This window comes from Octopus bimaculoides, chromosome 18 (assembly GCF_046866305.1).
Source record: "Octopus bimaculoides isolate indiv1 chromosome 18, ASM4686630v1, whole genome shotgun sequence".
Classification (NCBI taxonomy): domain Eukaryota; kingdom Metazoa; phylum Mollusca; class Cephalopoda; order Octopoda; family Octopodidae; genus Octopus; species Octopus bimaculoides.
In genome coordinates this window covers 35,899,894-35,923,148 of record NC_142945.1, presented here as the reverse complement: position 1 = coordinate 35,923,148, position 23,255 = coordinate 35,899,894, and the positions used below count along the sequence as shown (strand labels likewise).

General features: G+C 39.9%; 1 protein-coding gene across 5 annotated transcripts; it reads right to left on the bottom strand.

Annotated features, from left to right (window-relative positions):
• Positions 1 to 4,454: 4,454 nt before the first annotated feature.
• Positions 4,455 to 22,278, bottom strand: LOC106867949 (orexin receptor type 2). Of its 5 annotated transcripts, none has more exons than XM_014913025.3 (4): positions 22,125 to 22,268; positions 12,287 to 12,566; positions 6,539 to 6,621; positions 4,455 to 5,614 (listed from the first exon to the last, which is right to left on the bottom strand). In XM_014913025.3, the coding sequence occupies exon 4, from the start codon at positions 5,547 to 5,549 to the stop codon at positions 4,479 to 4,481; it is 1,071 nt and encodes a 356-aa protein (XP_014768511.1). In that variant the 5' UTR covers positions 5,550 to 5,614; positions 6,539 to 6,621; positions 12,287 to 12,566; positions 22,125 to 22,268; the 3' UTR covers positions 4,455 to 4,478. The 5 variants fall into 5 exon arrangements, with proteins under 5 accessions (XP_014768511.1, XP_014768509.1, XP_014768507.1 ...); XM_014913023.3 differs by lacking the exon at positions 6,539 to 6,621 and adding an exon at positions 20,783 to 21,034 and having other exon boundaries at positions 22,125 to 22,247; XM_014913021.3 differs by lacking the exon at positions 6,539 to 6,621.
• Between the last annotated feature and the right edge of the window lie 977 nt (positions 22,279 to 23,255).

Below are 23,255 nucleotides of genomic sequence, written 5' to 3'. Positions count from 1 at the left end.
TTTTTTTTCTAGTTAATTTTGGTTAATTTTTGTTTATTTTCAGATCATTATAATGGAATGTCAAGTTAAGAAAAACGTGCATTTTCGACACCTCCTTTTTGCTTTTAATCAAGATTTTAAGGCCGCAAAAGCTGCTCGCGACATTTGTGCTGTGTATGGAGAGGGTGCCATAGCTGAAAGAACCACTGGTGATTGGAATGCCGAGTTCAAAAATGGAAATTTTGACCTGAAAGATGCACCTGGTTCTGGCCGTTCAGTTGAGTTCGATGAAGAGCGATTAAGCCAACTTTTGCATGAAAATTCTCGTCAAACGACAAGAGAACTGGCAGAGAAAATGGAATGCTCTCACACTGCTATAGAGAAGCATCTTCACTCGATGGGAAAGGTTCAGAAGTCTCGAGCATGCTTTAAGTGACAACAACAAAAATTAACGAGCCACAATCTCCGCTGGTTTGCTTGCTCATCACCACTCAAGTCGTGGACACAAGCAACGATTTCTTCACCGAATCGTTACTGGCGACGAAAAGTGGTGCCTGTACATCAATATGAAGCAGCGTAAGGGATGGCTTAGCCCCGGTAAACAGGTGACACCGCGCATGAAACAAGATCTTCATCCGCGTAAAACGATGTTGTGCGTATGGTGGGACTGGGAAGGGATTATCCATTACGAATTGCTTGAACGGAACGAAACGGTCAACGCATAACATCTATGTTCAACAAATGGAACGACTCAACACGGCTATTCTAGAGAAAAGACCTAATTGTCAGCATAGAGTTCTTTTGCTGCACGACAACGTCCGCCCTCATATCGCCAATATGACCAAGGAAGCCATTCAAAGGCATGGCTGGGAAGTGCTGCCACACCCACCTTACTCTCCTGATTTGGCAGCAACGGATTTCCTCCTCTTTCGATCTCTTTCAAATGCTATGCGTGGAGTTTCGTTCAATACTGATGCAGAATTGAGAGCTTTGCTGGATCAATTTTTCGAGTCGAAATCGGGTGATTTCTACCAACGAGATATTGAAAATCTTGTTGAACGTTGGGAAGAATTTGTAAACAACGAGGGTGAATATATTATTGATTAATTAGTTTTTTAATTTTTTATTAAACCTTTTAAAAAATTCAAATTTAAAAAAGACGGCGGGGACTTAGTTGCCAACCGAATATAAAGAATGATATTTAAGAATTTGATATGTGTAACGGGTATGGTGTTTATATTCGAAATTAACCAAAGCGAGAAGGAAAAATAAGATGAAGAATACGGTGATTAATTTTCTATATTCATTTTTATGTGTTATTGTCGGTGTGCCCCTTGTTTAATATATAAATACAAAATTTCTACGTATAAATTCTGGATCGATCATGAATCTAATAAATTGGGTTTAATATTAAGTAATTTATTAACGGTGGATGTAAGGTCTAAAACTAAACAAGTGAAATTAGTGAATTTGGAATGGATGGTGGTATATATATAGAATAAATATTTATGAGTATATTAAAGTACTAATAGAGTATTTGATATCTGCACCGGGTTTTATATAAATACAATGTTTATAGATATAAATTCTGGATCGAATACATCTCATATAAAGAAAAAAAAAGGTAAAATTAGTGAATTTAGAATGGTTAGTGGTGTATATAGAATAAATATTTATGAGGATATTAAAGTACAGAGGAACTATATAATATATGCACCGTGTTTTATATAAATACAAGGATTATAGATATAACTTCTGGATCCAATAAGTATAATATTAAATTAATAAGGTAGCATATTTTGTAAATAATTAATAGTGGATGTTAGACAGAAATAAGTAAAAAATAGAATTTATATGTGATGTTAGTAATTTTAGAAAGAATTTATTGAATAGATATCTATGAGGGTGTAAGCATAGGGAGAACTTTTCGACCCTCACATTTAATAACTTTTTAGTAGGAAAAAGAATTAGATAGTGTTCGGATGTACAGAGGTCACAATATTTATCTGGGATATAAAAGGGTCGGGCTAGGGATAAAACTTTCCATCTAATTTTAAAACTAATATTCTTACCTTTTAATCCCCAGATAAATTTATTAGGACTAGTGGAAGAGTGTTCATTAGAATTATGGAAAAAAAATTCATGGTTCACCACTCTGGCTTTAATAAAGCTTTAACAACTATATAAAAGAATTGTTTACCGCCAGTTTCAGCTATGGCTTGGTATATTACATTTTCTCTTTTGCAGTGATTATTAAATATACATTGTTCTTTAATTCTACAATCGCAAAAATCACTACTATTGTCACTGGGAATTTCATGTGGGTTTGGGCTTATGATCTCTCCTTGATTGTTAAGTAAGAATGGAGCATTAGAATTATTATGGGGTAGATAGGTACATTTAGGGTAAAATTTATCTAGTTTAGCAGAATTTAGAGATGATATGTATCTAAATAAATTTCGAGTTACTGAAAAGCCATATCCAAAACAACTGCTGTGGAGTAATTCACTATATTTGTTTTTATTTATATTGAAGCGTCTGTTTATTTACATCCATTATAGGACACCAGTTCCTTCATCAAGGAAAATAAGTTTCTAAAGAAGCCTCACAAGTATTGCTTTTTTTTCTAAATATCTTTTATATGACAGGACAACCGAACCCCACAGAAACGCCGTATGATTATGAACAGGATTAGCAATACCCATACATTTTTAAAAACTCTTAACTCCTTTTATGACTTCGTCTTATAGTCTGTAAGTCGACTTATATATGTATTTATTCTTTCAATATAATTTTAATGTATATATCTATAGAGGTATATACTTTTATATGCATATTTTTTAATGAATTGGTTACTCTATATATTTTAAATATATCTATACAGTGTTGATGTTTGATATATTGAATATACTTTCGGAGAAACTCATACCTGCTGGGTCTAGGGTTGAATAAATATAAATGTATATGTGAACCTGATTTGCCTAACTTGGATTCTTACTTATACATTGTATATATATTTATATACATATGTGTGTGTGTGTGTGTGTGTGTGTGTGTGTGTGTGTGTGTGTGTGTGTGTGTGTGTGTACATATACACATGAATATAACACAAATAAACTCATAAATACTTTATATGAAAATATATTTTGCAACATGCATATATGCATCTATATCTCTCTCTCACTCTCTCACACACACTCTCTCTTTCTCTCTCTCTCTCTAACTATCTATCTGTCTGTCTATATATATATATGTGTGTTTGTGTGTGTGTGAGTGTGTACGTGTGCGCGCGCGTATGTTTGTGTGTGTATCGGTGAGAAGATGCAAAACTCGATGCAATATAAGTTACGTTCGTTGCATGTTGATGAACTTTACCTCGGGAGAGCGATCAATTATAGTTTAAATCGATGAATATTGATACCCCAACTTGGGCACAAACCGACAAAGGAATAACATTTTCTCGTAAATATACGCAGCTCAGATAATAATCGTGTATCATATATTAATATTTATTTCAACATCTTTCTGATCATTGCATCATATCAGATTCCTTGTCGGTGTTTAGCTAAAGGTAATCCCCAAATGAGCAAGGAGATGGAGTGAAGTTCCAACTATGACCCTGCTGTCTTTTTATCCTTGATGTGCCTTGATATTCATTATCCATGATGCGTCCTGTCTGGCAAATGTTAATCTATCGCCCTGTTCAACATCAATACTGGCCATTCTGACTTGATAATCTGTTTCCTAATAAAACCACATCGTTTCTCACTTCCTTCAACCAATTTGAAAAATTCTTCAAAAATAATGGGTGTCACTCTTCCTCGCGGTACAGTCACGAATAAATTATTGGACTTCACAGTCAAGTGTATCCTTTCTTTTTAAAAGTATATGATTTGAAATAGACTTGGTTACTGCTCATTGCAAGTCAACTGACCAGATTGATGAGCCCTCATTGACCGGCTTCAACGTTTTGTAGCTGTTGATATGAGAAATAAAGTTTAGTGCTTGATTTAATATGTACAATGCAGATATACAATACTCCCCAAATAGTTTGATTGGATTATTTGAGTAACGAGATCTGAATAGTTTTATTTGTTTTAATATGAAATTGTTCAGCGTTTTATTAGAAATAGTTTAATTGGAATAAGTCATGAGTACCAGTCACTTAAATGAAGACTACACCATTATTTCAAAACATTAGAGTAAGAAGCTGATCCGGCAGAATCGTTAGCACGCCGGACAAAAACGATTAACGGCATCTTTTCCTACTTTATGTTCTGAGTTCAAACGCTGCTGGGGTCGACTTTATTTTCAACTTTTCGGAGTCGATTAAATAAGCCCCATTTGTGCACTCAGGTCAAAGTAATTGACTTATCATCACTGGCGTTAAACTAAAATTTTAAACCAATATTTTATACTAGAATGACCTTGTATCTTCTTTTAAGGTAACATAATTTGTAAACGACTATAAGGCGTTGGCTTTAAGGAGGCTCAATATTTTATTTTTTACAACACACGAAAATTTTGCGAAGTTTAATCCTTAATTCAGAACGAAACTGTTTACAAAAAAGTCCATAAATATACGGATTAGCAGCACAGTTAATGTAATAAGAATACATAAAAAAATGGTAAGCTAATTGTTCTTTGTAAGTTGTAGAATCGTTAAAATCTTTAATAGACATCTTCCAGAATGCTCCGATGAAATGTGGTAAATAACTCAAAGTCCAGATCAAAGTGATGATGAACAAAACTAAAGTGGTTTTAAACGGGTTCATTGAATGTCTTTTGATACGCGGAGCAGAAATAAATTGTTTCACAAAAGGTCTATGAACAATTCCCAATGGCTTTATACTGTTGTCATTTGCAATACTAATAGAAGTAACAGTTCTAAAATTCTTCGCTCTGTAAATTTTCCAAATACGTATTCCAATTAATAAGTATATTATCATAAGAGCAATAAATGCAAAAGAACAGACTGCCAACACGGTGCTATAATAGACTAAAGGATAGATTGATTCTTCTGAATAACTAGAAAGTGAACACACTGTTCCAATTTTTCCACACTGTTTGACCTTTCTCTCGTGTTTACTGTACACAAAATATGCTGGTATACTAAATATAAAAGATAAGAATCCTAAAACTGCAAGAATTCTCTTTGAATTCTTAATGGAAATTTTTTGACTGAGAGGTCGACATACAAGAATATATCTATCGACTGCTATTATGATTACAATCAAAGCTGAACTGATTATTGCAAAAACAATAAAGAAACGTATCAAGCGGCATGCAGTATCACAGTCAAAAGTGAAGGATAAACGTAGCAATACAATTTCCATAGGTATACTTATTGTGCTGGTTAGAAAATCATAAATTGAAAGTGCAACAATGAAAATCTGTGTGGACGAAACCTCAAATTTATAATAGTATATGTATGCTACCATGCAATTTCCAGTAGCTCCAAGAATCATTTCGAATACGAGAAACACTATTGCAGGGTAATGGGCTTCAACCATTTCAACATTTAGTCCCTCTAAATTAGAACAATCGCTGACAGTATAATTATTGTCCATTTTCTTGAAATTATCAGAAAGTTTGAAGACAGGTTTTTGGTTTTCAGAGATATCTCTTGTACTTTCTGCAAAGATAGAGAATGCTGGTGTTTAGATATTTTAGTTCAAAAGCTGTTTAAAATACTAAGTGCTACTCTCTCTCTCTCTCTCTCTCTCTCTCTCTCTCTCTCTCTCTCTCTCTCTCTGCATGTATATATATATATATATATATATATATATATATATATATATATATATATATATATATATATATATACATATACACACCTACACACATAAGAAAAGAAAATATTGAATAATAGTATGTAGATACACACATGCGAGTGCATACACACACACACACATATATATATGCATATATGGGTACAGGACATCACCAACAGTAAACAACATGAAATACGAAAATAAATGAGTTCAATACGCAAACAACGAGAGAAGCAAATGGAAAACAGGACAAGTAACATAAATAACGACCCTTCATCAGTTGTCGGCTGTCTATCTTCTCATTTCGAGTACTGAATGACAATATGAGTCTTCAAAGACAGTTTCTCCCATAAATACCAAAATAAGATTTGGGATTGATGGAGAGGCAAAGTTGAGAACAAAAACAGGACAGTGGAGACATACAAGGAAACCGAACGAAAACAAACATGGAAGGTCATTAGACCAGAACGAGAGTAAAATAGCGAACGCTGGAGAAATATTTTCTTTGACAAGAGAAAGGATAGAAGAGAGAGACAGGATGCGTCCAAGCTTTAGGACAGCCCTGAAAGAAAAGAAAAATGATCACATGAGGAAAATAAAGATGGATGATGGTCACGTGTGAGCAAAGAGAGAGAGACAGAGTAAAGGAGAAAGAGGGGAGAGAGAGACAGATAGACAACGGTGAAGGAGAGAAAAAAGGAATTAGAGAAAGGATGAGAGAGAAAGCGATAGAGGAGAAAACAGTAAAGGGTAGAGTCGCATTAAAAAGATTAAGATAAACTTACTTGGAAATGGATGCGTGGCATTCAATCAAATAATATAAATAATGTCTAAAGATGCTGGTTGCAGTAGAACCGATCCTCAAGGCCTGTGCAAAAGTAAAATCCAACCAATTTTGTGGGACAAATCTCCTGATACATGTCAACAAAACCAGGTGTCTGCTACACCACTTCAACAGAACCCAACCTCATCCAGCACAATTTCTACACCAAGCACATGTGCTGGTTTATCATCCGGAAAAGAACATGATGAATGTTTTTACCTCTAACCCTACACCTAGCCTTTGCACTAACCCCAGCCCAGTTGTAACTACAGCCTCTCCTCGTTGTAGAATGAAATATAAAACACTGTGCTGTACTGCAAATGCAAGAGACAAAGGTAAGATAATGCGTGGCCATCCTACCAGAAATTCAAAAGCAAGGGGTCATGTAGGAAGAGGCCGGGGACCTACATCTCGAATTCCTAGGGCTAGAGGTCGAAGTCTTGGATGAAAGAATAGTGACATCTGACTAACCATTTCTCAAACCATTGAGTGTCACTTGTATATTGCCCCACAATAAAAAAAATATTATCATTATTTGATGGAAATTCTCAGATTATTTTGCTAGGTATGATGGAAAGTGTCACTCGTGCAAAGTCAGCAAACTAAGGTAACACTTGTCTACTGGTCATGTTTCAAGAACCCTGAGAAGAATTCTTGCAGTTCCAAGCAATGTTGATTTTTGTAGGTGTTCTACCTTCAGGCTTGCACCAATCTTTTTCAGCCATGTTGGTAGTTGAGTGTTGATATTTCCAAGTGCACCAATTACTATTGGTATCACGTCCACTCTTCTCATTGACCACAGCAACACTTGCCACTTCAAATAGTCATAGTTGTTCAGTTTTTCTTCTTTCCTTTTGATCGTGTTGTCATTGGGGCATGTAATGTGGATTATTATGCATGTTCTATTTTTTCACCACAATAATGTCCGGTTTCCGATGTCTGGTCAGGTGTTCGTACTGAATCATCGTATCCCACAGGATTTTATTTTGTAATTTTCATTCCCGATGACTACTGAGGTTTGCTCACACTACGGTTTTACTCTTTGTGGGCCGTGATTTCCACAGAGCTCTCAATGGATCATTCTTGTCACGTTATCATGTCTTTTGTATTCGCGTTGTGCCAATTTCGAGTATTCCCTAATGATTTGCCATACCGTTTCACCCCTCCCACCACACATTCTGCATTTGTCGCTGTCGGTACTGTTGTCGATTATGTACTTCAAATAGTTAGTCCTTACCGCTTGTTCTTGAGCTGTGCATATAAGTGCTTCTGTCTCTATCTTTAGGTCACTCCTCCTCATCCAGAGCAACCGATCCTCTGTATCTGCTTTGGAGTTGTTCTTTTCTTCCTTAAGTTTTTCTTTCTGATATGCCCCGCATTATGACGACGTAAATTCGTCGTCTGCGTGACTGGCCTGTACGGCGTACCTCACCGACTGACACTGTTTGCTGTGCCTGTCCACTATTTATCAGAAGTGGAACAGTCCACTTCTCACTTTACGGTGTCCGCCACAACATCTCCTACCTTTGAGATTCTTTTCTTCCACGCAGAATTATTTTTCTCTTCCGAATGCCGCAGGTAGTACCAGTCTACATTGTTTACCGGTAGCGCTACTAATACATAGCAGCCTGACTTAAATCCTTCAAACAGACTTATTATTACTATTATTTTTTTCTTCCACTCAAAATTATTTTTCTCTTCAGAATGCCGCAGGTAGTACCGGTCTACATTGTTTACCGGTAGCGCTACTAACACATAGTGTTTTTTTTTTCACTGTGTAGTTCATTTCTGTGTTAGCGTTCCAGTTTTATCATATATTTTTTCTACAGAATCTTTTTTCAATAAAATTCATATATTTCTCACTGTATGAATATCATTTTTCACTGTGTGTAGTTCGGTTCTGTGTTAGTCTTATCTGCCACTGCGTGTAGTTCGACTCCTCGTCGCCACTGATATGTCCCGCATTATGATGACGTAACTTCGTCATCTGCGTGACTGGCCCGTACGGCGTACCTCACTGACTGTATTTTTTTATTTGGCACATAGGCCATAATATAGAGGGGACGGCACAAGGACAGACAGAGCACTACAGTGGGGACAAAAGACATAAAACGAATGCATGAGAGATGGATAATAATTAAATAAAGATGTAATGGCTGCTTGAACCCGACTCTCAAGCAGTACCTTTTAACTGTTTTAATAGAAATTTTTTATATCATTTTCCCTTCTTTTCCTTTTAGTATCGTATATGTAGTTAAAAAACTTTTAAAGCTTATTCACGCTTTACCGTTTTATATATGGCAACAAGTCGTCGTAATCTATAACTGGTGATAGGTCGTCAAACTCTACCCTCACTCCCATTGGGTCCACCTTGCTTCCAAACCATTCTTTTAATTTTTCGTATCTCTCTTTGTCTATTACTATGGCTTTTGTACTTTCTGGGTAATGTTCCATAGGTAATTTAACTCTTATCACCAATTTAAATTTGGTGATTTTCCTTTCTGTATCTGTTTTTTTTATATATGTTACCATATGCCATTTGTTTTTTCCAGGTTTTTTGACTGTTCGTTCCTGCGGTGGAATTTGGTTGTTTGTCATGGTTTCCTTTTTTTTCCTTCGTTGTTGATGCTGTTGGAGGTTAATGTAGTGAAAAATGTGTACATTCTATTTCCCCCTCCTTCGTTTTCTTTATTGGACTCTTCGGAGATGAGTTCACTTGTTCTTTTCTTTTTCTGTTAGTTACCTCCGTAAATGGTTCATCTACTTTCATACATTTTTCATTTTCAAGATCCACCACTTTGGCATTCTACTCCTGTTGACTTTCCTCGTTTTTATTTTCTCTCTGGGGACACTTTATTCTAATATGTTCTTTTTCGCTGCATTTATAGCAAGTTGTTGACCTTCCTTCTACCACCACTCTCAATCTTATGTCCTCCGGTAGTATTATTTCTTCAGCAATTTCATTTAGATCTTGTTGTCCGACCTGGATGACCATTTCTAGTCCGTATCCCCTGCAATTTGCTCTCTTTGTCCTTGTCACCTTTAAAATTTTGGCGTCATCCTCAGTTTTGTGCATTACGGCTGCCACCAGCCACGCTTCTTTAATTTCTGGTGATATTCTATCTATTCTCACTCTGGCGACCCTTTTGCCGCAGTAGGTAGGTAGGAGTACCCATTTTTCCGTCTTCAGCGTCACAGTGGAGTGATTTATTGCCTCCTATTCGTCGGCAAATCTACATTGTTTACCAGTACTGTGACGTATTTTCTACCTCTTGCATAGAATGTTGTCAGGTGCTTAGTTTCCTTTAGACATTTTTCCATTGCTACTTCCGTATTTATCTCTATTTTCTTTGTGGTCGCCGATAGAGTTCTGTATATCATTGACCTTTTCTTGGTACTTGTTGTCACCTCTTGTGGAGGGGTCAGATTTTAACCGGATCCCTCCTTCTGAATCAGCTTGTAGTGTTCCTTCAGCTTCTGTTCAATTTTTATTTCTCGCATTTTTAGCGAATCTGCACCTTTCCCAGCTGCTGAAGCATAACTTCCGGCATGTGCTGGAACTGGCTCGCACTCCATTCCTTTCTTCTTTCAGTTACTTCGCCCCAAAATGGGGAAGAAGACAAACACAAAATTTAACAGGCCCGCAGGCAAAAAAGCAATGGTATTAAACAAATTCAACAAAACATGGCTCACCCGTGGGGGAAGAACCTTCAACAAAGATACAACAAAGTATAACACGACTTACATCAAACGGAATCAAAAATGATTTAAAACCAACAAAAATACCTCGCGGACTGAGACTGCTTGCTATGTGTGTCCACTATTTATCAGTAGTGGAACAGCTCGCTTCTCACTTGGGGGTATCCGCCACAACACTTTCGCAACACAATTATCAGTTTTAATGACGCCGAGCTTCTTCACATATTTCAACAATGGTTCCACGGTATTTTTTACATACCACTCTAATCTGTTTTCCTCTCATTTGATACAATCCTGGCAACTGATCAAACCACTCCCACCCTTTCTTTTGGACAAGTACTAGGGTGGAAGGCTCCGTAAACTGTCAACATTTTTCTTGTCTTAGTGTCTATGTTCATCAGTTCTTCCTTTTGCCATTTTATAATTCCAGTTCCAAACCGAAGTGATGCTATCGCCCATGTATTAACTGCTTGGATTTTATTCCATCCGGTCAATTTTAGACTTCGGAAATATTCCATCCTCAGTTGCTATTTCGTTTCCTTCTCTATTATCTCGTTGAACTCTAGTACGCCAACGAATTCGTATATTATTATTATTATTATTATTATTATTATTATTATTATTATTATTATTAATTATTTATTTATCTTCATCACAGGTTTTGTTGGAGTTCCTGGAGTCTTTCATGCATAGCGGGCTTACTACCTGCAGCCTACGGTACCATGCTATTCGTTCTTTTCAGCAATCTAATACTTTCCTGATTTTCTGGCCGTGCCAAGGAGGCAAACTTTTTGTAACAGAACTACTGGGAACTCTATTCCAATTTCCTTTATATTCCTCTTGATGCTTTCTGATACTGTTCCCAAGGACTCAGCAATAATTGGCACTGTTTTCATTTTTTATTATTTTCTATAGCCAAGCTATATCTATCTTTTCGCCTTCCTTTTTGACTATTCGTGGGTCAAAGAAGCATGCAGCATCAACTATATAGCATATGTGAGGCACCTTGTCCACCACTACAAGGTCCGGTCTGTTATGATCTGGAACCTGACCTGTTTGGATTGGGAAATCCCAGAGGATTTTGGTAGTCTCCGACTCTGCCACTCTCTGCGGTTTGTCCTCATACCACTTATTGCCTCTCTCTAGCCCCCACTTTTCGCACAGTTTCCAATGTAGCACTTTCTCTACCTGGTCGTGTCGCCACAACTTGTAGCGGTTTTGTGCAACTCTAGGGCATTTGTTTGTGATATGGGTAATGGTTTCGTCCACTCTATTGCAGATGTGGCACAGCGGAGACACTTGCTCATTCCCAAGGTTGACCCTACATTTCGTGGCCAAAGTTTGGTCTTGCGCTGCCTATATAGTGCTCTCAGTCTCTTTTCTTATAGTGTTCCTTTCATCAGTCGATTCCACCTATTTTTTCCAGCAACTTCTGTTGTGGCTGCATAGAATTGATTGTGTACTCCCGTCTTGCGTAATTCGTCTTCATGTCACTTTTATACGTCTTACTTTGTTTTCCATTTTTTTTCTGCTCTCAATACTCTCTTGTTCCTAACTGTCACTAGCAAAGTTTCCTTACCTTGGGCTAAGTAACTCATTAAGCTCTCGAGTTCGATACGCACGCAGTCTTCCACACTTATCAGTCCCCTTTCTCCATTATTATTATTATTATTATTATTATTATTATTATTATTATTATTATTATTTAAGCCGGTGAGCTGGCAGAATAGTTAGTACACTGGATAAAATACTTAGCGATATTTCGTCTGTCTTTACGTTCTGAGTTCAAATCGACCGAGATCGAATTTGCCTTTCATCCTTTCGGAATCGATATAATAAATCCCACTTGGACACTGCGGCCGATGTAATCGACTCGCACTTCCCCCATATTCCAAGCCTTATGCCTAAAATGATTATAATGAAAGAATGCAAGAGGAAAAGTCGAGGGACAAAGGACCAACTTCTGATAGACAGAATGGTGCTGAACGACTGCAAGGAAAGAAATACTAACCTGGGTATGGCGTGGATCGATTATAAGAAAGCATATGATAGGATTCCCCATTCCTGGATTTTAGGAAGTCCTGTGTTGGTACAAGTGTCAGATAACATCTCAAATTTTATCAGGAGATCAATGAAGAACTGGAATATAGAGTTAACATCATGTGGACAATTTTTGGCGAGGGTTAACATCAAGAGAGGCATATTCAGGAAGATAGCCTATCACCATTACTGTTTGTGGTTTGTATGATACTCCTCACACAGATAATACGGAAAGTGACATCAGGATACACCTTGAAAAGTGAAGAAAAATTATATCATCTGTTATATATGGATGACTTAAAGGTCTTCGAGAAGACCAAACGTGAAATAAATGGTCTGGTTTCAGCAGTGCAGATATTCAGTAAGGATATCGGGATGGAATTTGGGACTAAAGTTGGTGGTATGCTTATAATACAAAAAGGTAAACTAGTATCATCTGATGGTGTAGAACTACCCAACAGTGAGAAAATCAAGGATGTTGAGACTGATGGATATAAGTACCTGGATATTTTGAAGTATGACAAAATCAATCAAGGAGAGTGAGATGAAGGAAAGTTTTAGGCGAGAATATCTCAGATGAACTAAATTAATTACGTGAAGTGGACTTAATGAAAAAAAAAACAAGATCAGTGCAATGAACACATGGGCTGTTTCTTTAATGCGATGCAGCGCAAGTGCTGCTTGACGGACAAAACTTCAGGAAATGGATAGAAAACCCAAGAAAGTGATGACAATTAATAAGGAACTGCACCCAAAAAGCGATATTGATAGATTGCATGCCTGGGAACAAGGGAGGAAGAGACCTCATAGGATGTAGAATCTGTGTTGTCAACGAGCAGAACAATCTGAGATGGTACATCGAATAACAGTGTAAATCCTTGCTTGCCGTTGAAATAACAACACAATACCCACCGAAAATGTGACACGCACAAAAACATTTAAGAAACAAGATGAAGAGCAAAGAATAAGCAATTAGAAAACGAAAACACTGCATGGACAATACATTAGAGAAATCGAAGGCAAAGACAAGACCAACACCTGGAAATGACAGCGAAAAAGTGATCTGAAACGATGCGCAGGGGCACTGATATGCAGTGCCCAGGGACAAGCTCTGAGAAATAATTATACCAAATTCCAAATAGATAAGAGGGGTGAATCATCCAATTGTAGGATGTATATTACCAATAAACGAAACATATTGAGAGTGAGCGTAGCAAACTGGCCCAAAATCACTACAAAATGAAGCACGATAACGTAGCTAAGTTTGTTCACTGGAGACTGTGTGAAAAATACGGTCTGGACAGGGCACAGAAATGGTAAAGACATGAAGTATAAGGCGCGACTGAGAACAATGAATATAAAATCCCGTGGGATTTTAGAATCTAATGTGACTTTTAGAATCTAATGTGATTTTGTATTCGATGCCCAGAGACCAGACATTGTTGTGACAGATAAAAGGAAAAAGGAAACCAAAATCACAGATATTGCCATACCTGGGGAGGCATGCATAGGTGACAGAGGGCTGGAAAAATTCAGACTATTAAAAGATGAAATTGCCAGAATGTGGACACTGAAGAGAGTAACTATTGCTTCAGTAGTTGTAGGGCACTCGGAGCACTAACAACCAATCTCGAGAAATATGTCGGAGAAGTTGGAATTGATACGAGGGAAGAGCAGGCCCCAAAACTGCTTTATTGGGAACAACTAGGATTTTGAGATTGGTGCTAGAGTGTTGAGTGTCTTCCACGATAAGTTAACATCCAAGTACCAATGCATATAGTTTGCGGAAAGAGACATTGTGAGACCTCTGACAACAGCTTGCTGTCTGATCTCACAGTATCAACCAGGACAAGAAAGGCCAGGAGATCTGAGAATAATAATAATAATAATATTAATAATAATAATAATAATAATAATAATAGTAATAATAATAATAATAATAATAATAATAATAATAATAATAATATCATTATTATTATTATTGAAAGATACAGAAATAATATTTTTTTATTCTCAAACGCGTGATAATGCTAATAAATGGCGTGATCAGGATAAATTATCCATGCATTGCAGAAAAATAAATTTATTTCTGTATCTTTCAACACATCTCAACACTGCTATAACAAACTTTGTTTGTTTACTTTCATTATTATTATTATTATTATTATTATTATTATTATTGCCGCCATACTGTAAAGTCACAGAAATTTGAAGCTCCGTAAGTTGAAATGGTGTTTGTAATCTTTTTGGTCTTCTAAGGCCCTGTGTTTTCATTTTATTTTTACCATTGCATTTCTGAGACTGTCTGAACGGCGCCGATAGCATTTTCATTTAGAAACATACCCTGTTCTGCAGAGAGTGCTCATCAATATTTTCTGAAGCTTAACTTTCGGAAAAAGCTAATGTTTTACTATTTTCGTTATTCATGTAAAGATGGCTGATAAAGAAACCATCAAAACGTTCGACAGCGGGGCACGTTCCTTGTCGGAGATGAATGAGAACAAAGACGCAGCATGGCCTACCCTGAATGACGTCATCGAGACGAATACTGTTTCGTCGCTAAGCAACGTCAAAACTTTCGGTGACAACAGCAACAGCAGCAGTGACAGCAGCAGCAGCAGTAGCAACATTAACAACGACAACAACAATAACGACCTCAACAATAGCAACAACAACAATATCAACAACAGCAAGAACGATACTAATAAAGTGAAATTTAGAAAAGTGAATATCACTATTTCCACCGCCGCCACAACCGCCTCCACTGCAAAGGAGGTTTCTTTTGCGATTGCGGCGAGAAATTTGGAAGATAGATGAAGAGGATCTGCAAATGGCCAGGAAAATTGTAAAAAGGAATGGGAGAAGGGTAGCTCTAAACCCCACCATCCGACATGATAGAGAATATCTTAAAATGCACTGTCACGTACCACTGCATCGGAGTCAAGTCAAGCCGAGTGGAAATGCTCCTGAGAGCGAAATCCAAAAATCTCTCTGGCGCGTGTGGGAACAGAAGATCCACATCACCCGAGGAAAGAAGTTTCGAACCATTGATGGGAGATTTGGGACGAAAGAAGAAGCCAGGTGTCATTCAGTGACCACTTTGAGAAATGAAATCTTCCTAATCCCCAACTATCGCTGCTAACGCCTTGCTAAGGTTAGGGTGTTGTATGTGCCACGAGATATATCCATCACCTGGTTAATGGAGGCCGTCTTGGCAGGTATAGAAGACGAAGTGACGATCTTAGAGGTCAAGAAAATACCTAAGCAAAACTGGTCAGGAACTGACCTTACAATGTAAGCAAGACCATATCGACCAGTTGTCCTATCTAATCGATCTCCCGGACGGTACTCACCTGCCAGTGTTAGTGGAAGGTAGAAAGCCACGATGCCATACACGTGGATCTGTGACACACTTAAAAGATAGTGTGGGTATAGTACATAGCAGAAGTGGATGCTTTCTGACAGGTGCCGACTGGATTACCCTCGTGTACCAGTGTGGACATGGAGCAACCACAGTGGGTCATCCAGATCGTATTTCGATTGAGTATTTGTTAGGTCAGAGGATAGCATAGGTTTTCACAATTTAAATTATTCGACGACACAGATCACAAATTTGTGATATACTCAGTCAATTTAGATAGGACCCGTAGATAGGGACCCGGTTACCGGAAGTTGAATGCGTCCTTACTGTCTCGCAAAGACTACAGGGACCGGATTAGGGAACAAGTTACGCGGCAGTTGACGGAGCAGTCGTCAACAACCGGTGGTGTATCGGTCTGAAGAGAGCGAGTAGAGTGGAATCGATAGCGTTTAGTAAAGATTTAGCAATAGATAGAAATAGATTAGAGGGAAAACTAGTTAGCAAACTAGAAGAGGTTATTAGTAAAGGCATCGCGAACGACATGTTAGCGGCGAGAATGGCCCTTGGCCATTTCTTTGAGGCGAAACACAAAGGGAGTTTTGGCCAGTGCGCTAAAACACGAAGGAACTAAAGTCGTTCGATGGGCCCGAACAATAGGAACGCGACCTGAAAACAAAACCACGATCAGGTTTTTGACGGATCAGGTCTTTGACGGATCAGGACTAGTACGTGTTATTCGGTTCCGAGCAGATGTGTGCGGCTTTACAGCAGCAGTTTGCACGGCTATTTGGGGAAACTGTTGGGTCGACGACGGCAGCGGACTTTACTTCGTATCTAGATGGCCTACCACAGCTTTCGGTAACGGTCACAAGATATGTCAAAAAGCCAATTACAGCCAATGAAATCTGGGAGGCGATGAGCGATTGCACAAGTCGCAAATCGCACGGTTTCGATGGTCTGCTCTACGAATTATCTGTATTCATGCTAGATGTGTTTGACAGCCTCTTGGCAGACGGCTACAGTAACTGGCATCAAAACGGGAGAATTCCTAATGATGTTAGCCGGAGTGTGGTAACGCTGCTAAGAGAGGACGCAGACAATGGCGACGTGCTAGGGAATTTTCAGCCCATAGCTCTGCTAAACACAAAGTTAAAGATTTTGGCCAAGGTGTTAGCAGAAAGATTGGTGCTTGACGTTGGAAGTCTGGTCGGAGAGGCACAAGCGTGCGCAATCCCAAACAGGTCTATCCACGACAACCTCCATGTGATACATCGTAGAGAGGTTTGGACTAAACCTGGCTTCGGTAGGGCCCTGGTCAATTTAGATCAGTTGAAAGCTTTCGACAGGATAGACTATCGCTACTTAAAGCGGCCGGTTTCGGAGCTGTTTTCAGAGGCTGGATTGCTGCAATGCACAGCGGCACCTTGCTCGGTGGTCAAATCAAATGTCCACCTATCGGAGCCGTTTAGTATCGTATGTTCGGTCCACCAGGGCTGCCCGATGTCACCTCTTCTGTATTTGCTGGCTCTCGAGCAACTGCTGCGAAAGTTGGAAGAGTCAAGAGACCTCTCTTTCGAAATTGGAGTCGGGAGGGCAATGTCTGCATACGCGGACAACGTCACCGTCATGATGTCGGACGTCTCCGAAGTGGAGACGGTCGGCTCCATTGTAAAGAAATATGAGTCGGTTGTAGGGGCTAAAATCAATGACGACAAGTCGGTGGGATTGCGACTGGGAACCTGGAGAGGCAGATCGATGCCGTCGGACGATATCGTCGGACGCTGGACTGTTGGACCAGTTAAACTGCACGGGGTTTGGTTTGATCCCGACCTCTAGGTGGATAAGAATTGGGAAGAGGTGACGAACAGGGTGACCTCTCTTACCCAGAAATGGGCAGAGAGAAAGTTGTCCCTGAAAGGTTGGGCAGAGGTGGCGAATGCCTACATCGCCTCTGTTATTATATATCGTCAGACCATCGTGCCGTGTTCCAGTTACTGCTTGATTAGATTAGAGCGTTTCCTGTTTAATTTCTTTTGGAAGGGATGCGTTCCAATGATCAGGTAGGTGGTCGGTCTGCTGCCAACTTGCTCTGCGTGGCGGTTTAGGCATGCCGTTGCTTTAAATGCGCAGACACGCATTCAGGTTGCGTCACCTGCAGCGATTTCTAGAAGGTGAATGTGTGGGGGCTCCGTTTGTGAGACACACCTTTCCGCAGCTCGTCTTCTTGACAGAGCTGCAATTCTGGGTAAAGGATAGGCCGAAACTGGGCGCCTAGCACTTAGAATGTTGTCAAACGCTCACTGTCCTCTACAAGTCGGGCAATAAGATCGGTGGATGTTCCACTTTCGATATTTACAGAGGATTAATAGCGGGTAAGTGCGACGACGTCCTCGAGGAGATCCTAGGCGTCGACGAAGATGAACTGGCAAATCTATTCCGGAGGACTTTCTGGACTGGCACTGTTATGGATAATTTCCAGATGTCTTTGACCTGGCAGTGCTACTGGGGTGCGTTCCCGGTTCGAGATAAACTCTACAGGCATGGATGTGCTGACAGATGGGCTTGTCCGAGGTGCTCGCAGAGCGACGAAACCATTCTGCATGCACTCGTTCTGTGTCCGGGCATTGATGACTTGTAAAGTTATGTCGAATAGATGCTGTCGTGTGTAGGACGGATCCATCTGCCAGCCGAGTTCATAATGATGATTACTCCTCTTCACCGAGGCTACTACATCTCCAGCGATACCTTAAGTGTGGTCGCCGTTTGTTGAACGCACTTTTCAGCAGCTTGCCTCCTTGACGGAGTTATAGTCCTGGATCAGGCATAGACCGAGGCAGGGCGCTTGACACCTAGAGTGTCTCCAAGCGCTCACAGCCCTCGGCCTGTCGGGCAATACGGTCGGTGGAAGTTCCACCTTGGAGTTCTGTAGGTGATTAGTGGAGAGCAAGAACAACAACGTACTTGGAGAGATCCTAGACGTCGAGAGGGATCAATTGGCTGGTCTCTTCCGGAGGATTTTCGGGCCGAGAACTATGAATAACTTCCAGAAATCCCTGGCTTGGCAGTGCTACTGGGGGCGCTACCGGTTCGAAATAAGTTTTATAGGCACGGTGTGCAGTTAGTCGGGCTTGTCCGAGATGCATGCAGAGCGATGAAACCGTTCTGCATGCTATTGTACAGTGTCCGCGCATTGTTGACTTGTGGAGCTTTATCGAACAGTTATTGTTGCATGTGTGGAGGCGCAATGTCCCAGTGGTTAGGGCAGCGGACTCGCGGTGATAGGATCGCGGTTTCGATTACCAGACCGGGCATTGTGAGTGTTTATTGAGCGAAAACACCTGAAGCTCCACGAGGCTCCGGCAGGGGATGGTGGCGAACCCTGCTGTACTCTTTCACCACAACTTTCTCTCACTCTTACTTCCTGTTTCTGTTGTGCTTGTAATTCAAAGGGTCAGCCTTGTCACATTGTATCACGCTGAATATCCCCGTGAACTACGTTAAGAGTACACGTGTCTGTGGAGTACTCAGCCACTTTCACGTTAATTTCACGAGCAGGCTGTTCCGTTGATCGGATCAACTGGAACTCTCGACGTCGTAAGCGACAGAGTGCCAACAATACAATTGTTGCATGTAGGAATGCCGTGGTTGCTAATGCGCAGACATGCACTCAGGCTATGGCATCTCCAGCGTTTCCTTGACGGTGAGCAGGTGTGGTCGCCGATTGTCAGACTCACTTTTCCACAGCTCGTCTCTTTGACTGAGCTGCAATTCTAGATTAGGTGAACACCGAGGAGGGGCGCTTGGCACCTCGAGTGCCGTCAAGCGCTCACAGCTCTCCACCAGGCGGGCAATGCGCTCGGTGGTAAGTACACTCTAGCGTTCTATAGAGGGCTAGTGGAGGGGACGTTCTCGGAGAAACTCTAGGCGTCGACTAGGATCAACTAACTGGTCTGTTTCGGAGAAATTTTGGGCCTGGGCCTATGGACAACTTCCAGAAATCCCTTGCCTGGCAGTGCTACTGAGGGGCGTGCAAAGTGACGGAACCGTTCTGCACGCCCTCATCCAGTGCCCGAGCATTGCTGACCTGTGGGTTTATGTCGAATATCTGCTGTCGCGTGTTGGACGGATCCGGCTATCAGCTGAATCCATAGTGAAGACTGTCCCACTGCAATCCTTTGGCCGGGAGGGGCAGTCAGTTTTTATTTGTCTGGTGGCTGTATCGAAAGAGGTAGTATGGTGAACTCGTTTGAAAGGGCTAAAGTCAGACACTTTCCTCTTTAACCAAGCCCTCATCAACTTCTTCAAGTTTCACTTGAATAGGAAAGTGAGAGTGGAGAGGGAAGTGTTGACTTCTAGCAAGTTTGTCGAAAGGTGGGTAAATGTTGGAAGAATGGCCAATGTGAAAAAACCAATTCGGAGCATATGCCTGTGAAGATATAAAAGGAGAAGGGCTCTTACCCTGTTTATCAGGCACCCGTGGCTTTTGTGGAGTTTTCTACGAGGAATCTTAAAGCGCCTCTCTCTATTGGGAGATGTATGTTGTTTAATTTTTCATTATTTTCTAATGTTTACACGCTATAAAACCCTTTGTATCGTCTTGTGTCGTCTTTTATGTTGTGTCATATCATTTAATATTGTTTTATGAAAGCTCTTGTGGCTAAGAAAAGAATAAATTATTATTGTTGTTTGCAAGTGAAAGACGTTGTTTTGGAGCTCGTAAGTTATTACTGAATTTTGTCACTAAGAAAGTAATTTTTGATTTTTCTGCACCATTTTGTTATTAATTAAACTAACCTCTCTGAAGCTTGTTGACTTTGCGAAATTATTGCCCCTTCAGGACGAAGTTTTGAACTTTTTAGTGAAGTAGCATATTCAATAGATATTTTTAAAAGTTTTTCACATATCCAAGGGAAGTTAGATGTTCCAACAGCCAATACATTATAATTTCCACTACTACCTGTTAACAGAGACAACAACACCGACGTAAACTTCACAAATGAAAAAGCACACGAAAGCTAACACTTCCCTTATTGCCGACCGAAACAACAACAATGAGCATAAAAAAATAAAAGAAAGAAGAAAAACCAAACTGTCGCTTCAACATACCTGAAAATTGGACATCCGTAGTCACCACCACCACCATCGCTATTAACAGCAACACAAATTATAATCAAGACACCAAAATTAACAAATCCAAATTCGCCGAGCTTGCAAACATCTTGCGACAGGAGGAAGTACTGATATTAACGTCTCAAGAATTTTTTTAAATGCTGAAGTCCTCCTTTCGTGGTCTGGCCGAAAAGTAGGATTAAACATTTCGGAATCCGTTCAATAAGAAACCAGTCTGGAAAACTGTAGCTTTAAGAATAATAGAAATTAGAATACCCAACAACAAAGCAAGCGACAAAACAGTAAATAGTAAAGTATCTCGGGGCTATTCTGGGGCACAAAAACATGCGTAGCTGAGAGGCACGGTAGAAGTGAGATTCAATACAGTGGATTAGTCCAGGACGCACTCCACAATACTATAGAATGACAAGATGGTCCTCATACAAATCTAATTTGGCCGTAGGGTAGTTAGGATAAAGATTTACTCCCGGAAGTAAACATGTGCTGGATGGTTGCAGCAAATGGAAGAACCCAAACATGTGTTGCGAAGGTGACGGAAAAGAAAGCAAATGGCAATAAGAAGCAAGCAAGAAGAAAAAAAAGAAGCGAAAACAATTCAAGTCAAAAAGAAGAAAAAACTGGGTGATGCCAACAGATGAAAGAAACAAACCAGACAACAGTTCTGTCCTCCAGTGCTCCTCTGCGCCTAGAATGTCAAGTCCATGCCGGCCATCGCTGTTGGGCATCATGGCTTGCTTCTCTGTGTGTCTATCTGCAAGCCCGCTAACTTTTCTAGGTTGGTTTTTGCACAGTCGACCTCGGCGGCATTTGAACTCAAAACGTAAAGAGCCGAATATTCTAGTATGTGTTAATCAAAGGAAGAAACGATTACTGCAGAAACAGGGCCTCTTTCACAGAAAGCCCTGTATTTATGTGCGATTCAGTGATGTATCACCATTCTTAAACAGATTCTTTTGTGACACACCGCTGTCACACTTTCTTACCAAAAAAATTTGATCCATATCTAATATTTTCTAATTGTAAACTACGCCTAAAAAGCTGTCTTCGTTTCTACTATTCTCCGCCTTCAATATGTTCTAACATCTATGTTGTTATGGCAAAGTGAGTTGCAACAGTGTTTGCATTCTGCTGCAAAGCGTTCTATTTCAAACCCCCACCTTTCTCTCTCATTATGTTTGCTGAAATTTTCGGAGCGTTTCTCGAACGAAGAAGCTATTGTTTTCATATTACAAATGAAGTAACTATTATCACACCTAAGTAATGTCTTTTTTTTTTTCTCAAACAACGAAGAAAATTGATGCAAAACTTAAATAGATACCTTTCTTCTGTAGTTGTCTCATGTAAAATAAAGTTTTCGACTTGAATCCCACTCAGTAGATCCAACTCTTGCGGCGCTCAAGATAACAATTTGAGAAGCTCAGAATATAAGATGGTGTGAAGAAAGAAGGAGGCGGGGTGGGAGAAGAGGTAGTGATAGAGGTGGAGGAGGAAGCGGGGAAGAGAAGGAGGTAGGGGAAGAGGAGGAAGAGGAGAAGGAAGAAGAGGAGGAAGGAGGAAGGAGGAAGAGGAGAAGGAAGGAGGAAGAGGAGAAGGAAGGAGGAAGAGGAGAAGTAGGAAGAGAAGAAGATAGACAGACAGATAGACAGATATAAAATGTGTTTGTTTACACAGAAATTCGAACAAAAAAAGGGGGAACATTCAACAACAAAAGGCATGTAATCTGAATATATATGGTGTACAAATAATGAAAGATGATAATGTCAATGCAGGAGGAACTCTCTGTGGGACCAACCAAGGAACCGCACAGACTGACGCTGAATATTAAGAACAAATGCATTTTCCTGTTGTTGTTCAAAGGCCAACAAACATATCCCGACTAGATTTCCCGTATGAATTATTCAGATCGTACCTAGATAGAGTATTTGTCTGAACACCCGGTAAGAATAGTGTATGATAGCCACAGTTTAAATTGACCACTAATTTGTGAGCTGCTCGGTCAACTCAGATAGGACCATGTACCCTTAACGGTGAGCAAAAATTATAGAGCCCGATTAGTGAATCTGTTAAGTAGCAGTTGAAAGGAACAGTTATCAACAAGTGGTGGTGGCTCACCCTGAATAAAGTGATTAAAGTAGAATCTTTAGAGAACTCGCGATAGAGAGAAATACATTGGAGAAAAACGCCTGTTAGCAACCTAGAAGAGGCATCGCGATCAATGTGCTAATGGCATCGTGATCAACGTGCTAGCAGTGAGAATGGTGCTTGACAGTTTCTTCAGTATGAAATACGGACACATTATCAGAGCTAAGGCCTGTTCTCTAAAACACGAAGGAACAAAAGATGTCTAATGATGGTGGAGGCGCATTGTGACAATGGATTGCAATTGTCTCCAGATGTAGCCGTCTGCTAGTGCTTCAGTTTCTGTGAACTTTTTCGGTATTGTTTTTGG